General features: G+C 59.4%; 1 protein-coding gene across 1 annotated transcript in view; it reads left to right on the forward strand.

Moving 5' to 3' along the window:
• Positions 1–2250: 2250 nt before the first annotated feature.
• Positions 2251–3431, forward strand: part of LOC140410106 (aldehyde dehydrogenase family 3 member B1-like) — a 525125-nt gene continuing 523944 nt past the window's right edge. The window contains exon 1 of the mRNA XM_072498045.1: positions 2251–2440. Coding sequence (XP_072354146.1) covers positions 2279–2440 — 162 coding nt within the window. The 5' untranslated portion in view covers positions 2251–2278. The remainder of the gene's footprint in view (positions 2441–3431) is intronic.

A 3431-nucleotide genomic window follows, 5' to 3' on the forward strand; every position in this document is an offset into this window, starting at 1 on the left:
CCTCGGAGGTCTCTGGGCTGACTGACTCTTTGATGAAACCTTTTCCCATTATGTCGGTTGACCTTGCTCCTACGGGAGCGTAGGGGCAGCACGGGGCAGCACATTCACCCCCACCCCCCCCCCCCCCCCCCCCCGTGTGTGGGTTTCGCCCCCACAACCCGAAGATTTTTTTAAAAAATGAATTTAGAGTCCCCAAATACTTTTTCCCAATTAGGGGGCAGCTTTAGCGCGGCCACTCCACCTCCCCCTGCACATCTTTTGGGTTGTGGGGGCGAGACCCACGCAGACACACGGGGAGAATGTGCAAACTCCACACGGACAGCGACCCCGGGGCCGGGGATTCGAACCCGGGTCCTCGGCAGCGTTTTATAAAAGTAAAAGGAGGCCTGGAATAAAAGGAGGGCCGAGAGGGCCAGGGGTTGGATCAACGTGTTGCGGAATGGGGAGGGGGGGGGGGGGTGGATAGGGGGGGGGTTACTGTCCCACTGGCTCCACACGTGGACCTTGTATGTTGCACTTGCTTGTAGCTTACTTTGTAAAATGTAGCGAGGGTCTTAAGAACGGTGTGGGGGGGGGTGGCAGGGCGGGGTGGGGGGAGGGATGTGGTTGCACGGTTCCTTTAAGGGGGGGCCGGGCGGGGTGGGGGGAGGGATGTGGCTGCACGGTCCCTTTAAGGGGGGGCAGTGCAGGGTGGGGGAGGGATGTGGTTGCACGGTCCCTTTAAGGGGGGGGCTGGGTGGGGTGGGGGGAGGGATGTGGTTGCACGGTCCCTTTAAGGGGGCGGTCAGTGTGACTGGCTCTGGACCAATCGCGTGGAGCAGGAACGCCCTGGCCAATTGAGAGAAGGTACGGGACCCCCAGAGCACAGGGGAGGGGTGAGGGGGGGGGAACCCGGTGACGTGTGGACCCCCCCTCCCCCCTGAGCTGGGGATTGAAGGCTGAACCAGCTTTGCTCTGTGGGTCTGCGTCCGGTTGCCTTTTCCTGTTGCGGATAAGCCCCCCCCCCCCCCGGGGAGAGCAGCCAAGGAGAGGCGAGCGGCAGCAAGACAGGGCAGGCACGATGCCACCTGCAGGGCGGGAGGGGCGGCAAGTGGGGAGGGGGGAACCGCAGCTCCACATTCTCCGGCCGTCTCGCTCCCTCTCCCCCTCCCTCTCCCTCTCTCTTCCCCTCCCTCCCCCCCCCCCGAAACGGAGTACGCTCGGAAGCCAGTCCGGCCTTCCCGGGGGCTGTGCCGTCCTTGTTCAAGCGAGCCCCCCCTCCCCGAGCCCCCCCCCCGAAAGCAAGGCCATGTCCTCAAGTGCAAGTTAATCCCTCTTAAAGCAGGACCGCCCCTCTTAAAGCAGGGCCGCCCCTCTTAAAGCAGGACCGCCCCTCTTAAAGCAGGACCGCCCCTCTTAAAGCAGGACCGCCCCTCTTAAAGCAGGACCGCCCCTCTTAAAGCAGGACCGCCCCTCTTAAAGCAGGGCCGCGCCTCTTAAAGCAGGACCGCGCCTCTTAAAGCAGGACCGCCCCTCTTAAAGCAGGACCGCCCCTCTTAAAGCAGGACCGCCCCTCTTAAAGCAGGACCGCCCCTCTTAAAGCAGGACCGCCCCTCTTAAAGCTGGACCGCCCCTCTTAAAGCAGGACCGCCCCTCTTAAAGCAGGACCGCCCCCTCTTAAAGCAGGACCGCCCCTCTTAAAGCAGGACCGCCCCTCTTAAAGCAGGACCGCCCCTCTTAAAGCAGGACCATGCCTCGTCGAGTGAGGCCATCCTCATAAAGCAACGTTGCCCCTCTTAAAGCAGGGCCATGTCTTCCTTACACTGAGCAACAAACTATAGATGCCAAGTCCATTTTTGGTCCTGAACTGCTAAAGTTGCGGGAGGCTTAAAGTCACATGTTCCCTGCCACCAAGTTGCCATTATTGTGAAAATGCCAATATTTGCTCTCCGTTTACGATGCTCCCTGTTTACGATGCTCTCTGTTTATGATGCTCCGTTTACAAAGCTCCCTTTTTCCGATGCTCCCTGTTTACGATGCTCCCTGTTTACGATGCTCCCTGTTTACGATGCTCCCTGTTTACGAAGCTCCCTGTTTACGATGCTCCCTGTTTACGAAGCTCCCTGTTTACGATGCTCCCTCTTTACAATGCTGTCTGTTTATGATGCTCCCTGTTTACAATGCTCCCTGTTTACGGTGACCCTGTTTACGATGCTCCCTGTTTACAATGCTTTCTGCTCACAACGCTCCCTATCTTTCTTACAGAGTTCTCTGACGTTGCCAGTCCCGCCGCTCTACAATGACTACCTTTGCTGACTCTTTGCTGAGGTTACGGCATGCCTTTGTGAGTGGGAAGAGTCGTTCCGAGGAGTTTCGAATCAATCAGTTAAACTCCCTGGTCCAGTTACTGCAGGAGAACGAAATGGAATTGCTCAACGTTCTGTACAAAGATCTCCGCAAGGTCAATGTGAATTAACTGTGCGGTTTCAGAGAGTCTGCCTCGTCCAGTGAGAGAGCTTCACCCAGTGGGAGGCTCTGTCACCCAGTGGGAGGCTCTGTCACCCAGTGGGAGGCTCTGTCACCCAGTGGGAGGCTCTGTCACCAATTGGGTGAGCCTGACACATATTGGGAGAGTCTGTTACCCATCGGGAGGGCCTGACACCCATTGGGAGTGCCTGACACACAGTAGGTGAGCCTGACCCAGTGGGTGAGTCTGACACCGATTGTGAGGGCCTGACACCCAGTGGGTGAGCCTGACACCCATTGGGAGGGCCTGACAACCAGTGGGTGAGCCGGACACCCATTGGGAGCGCCTGGCACTCAGTGGATGAGCCTGACACCCAGTGGGTGAGCCTGACACCCATTGGGAGGGCCTGTCACCCTGTAGGTGAGCCTGACACCTATTGGGAGGGCCTGTTGCCCAGTGGGTGAGCCTGACACCCATTGGGAGGGCATGACACCCATTGGGAGGGCCTGACACCCATTGGGAGGGCCTGACACCCATTGGGAGGGCCTGACACCCATTGGGAGGGCCTGACACCCAATGGGAGGGCCTGACACCCAGTGTGTGAGCCTGACACCCAGGGGGTGAGCCTGACACCCATTTGGGAGGGCCTGTCACCCAGTGGGTGAGCCTGACACCCATTGGGAGGGCCTGACACCCAGTGGGTGAGCCTGACACCCATTGGGAGGGCCTTACACCCATTGGGAGGGCCTGACATCCAGTGGGTGAGCCTGACACCCATTGGGTGGGCCTGACACCCATTGGGAGTGCCTGACACCCATTGGGAGAGCCTGACACCCAGTGGGTGAGCCGGACACCCATTGGGAGGGCCTGACACCCAGTGGGTGAGCCTGACACCCATTGGGAGGGCCTGACAACCAGTGGGTGAGCCGGACACCCATTGGGAGCACCTGACACCCAGTGGGTGAGCCTGACACCCATTGGGTGA

This window comes from Scyliorhinus torazame, chromosome 4, assembly GCF_047496885.1.
Source record: "Scyliorhinus torazame isolate Kashiwa2021f chromosome 4, sScyTor2.1, whole genome shotgun sequence".
Lineage (NCBI taxonomy): Eukaryota > Metazoa > Chordata > Chondrichthyes > Carcharhiniformes > Scyliorhinidae > Scyliorhinus > Scyliorhinus torazame.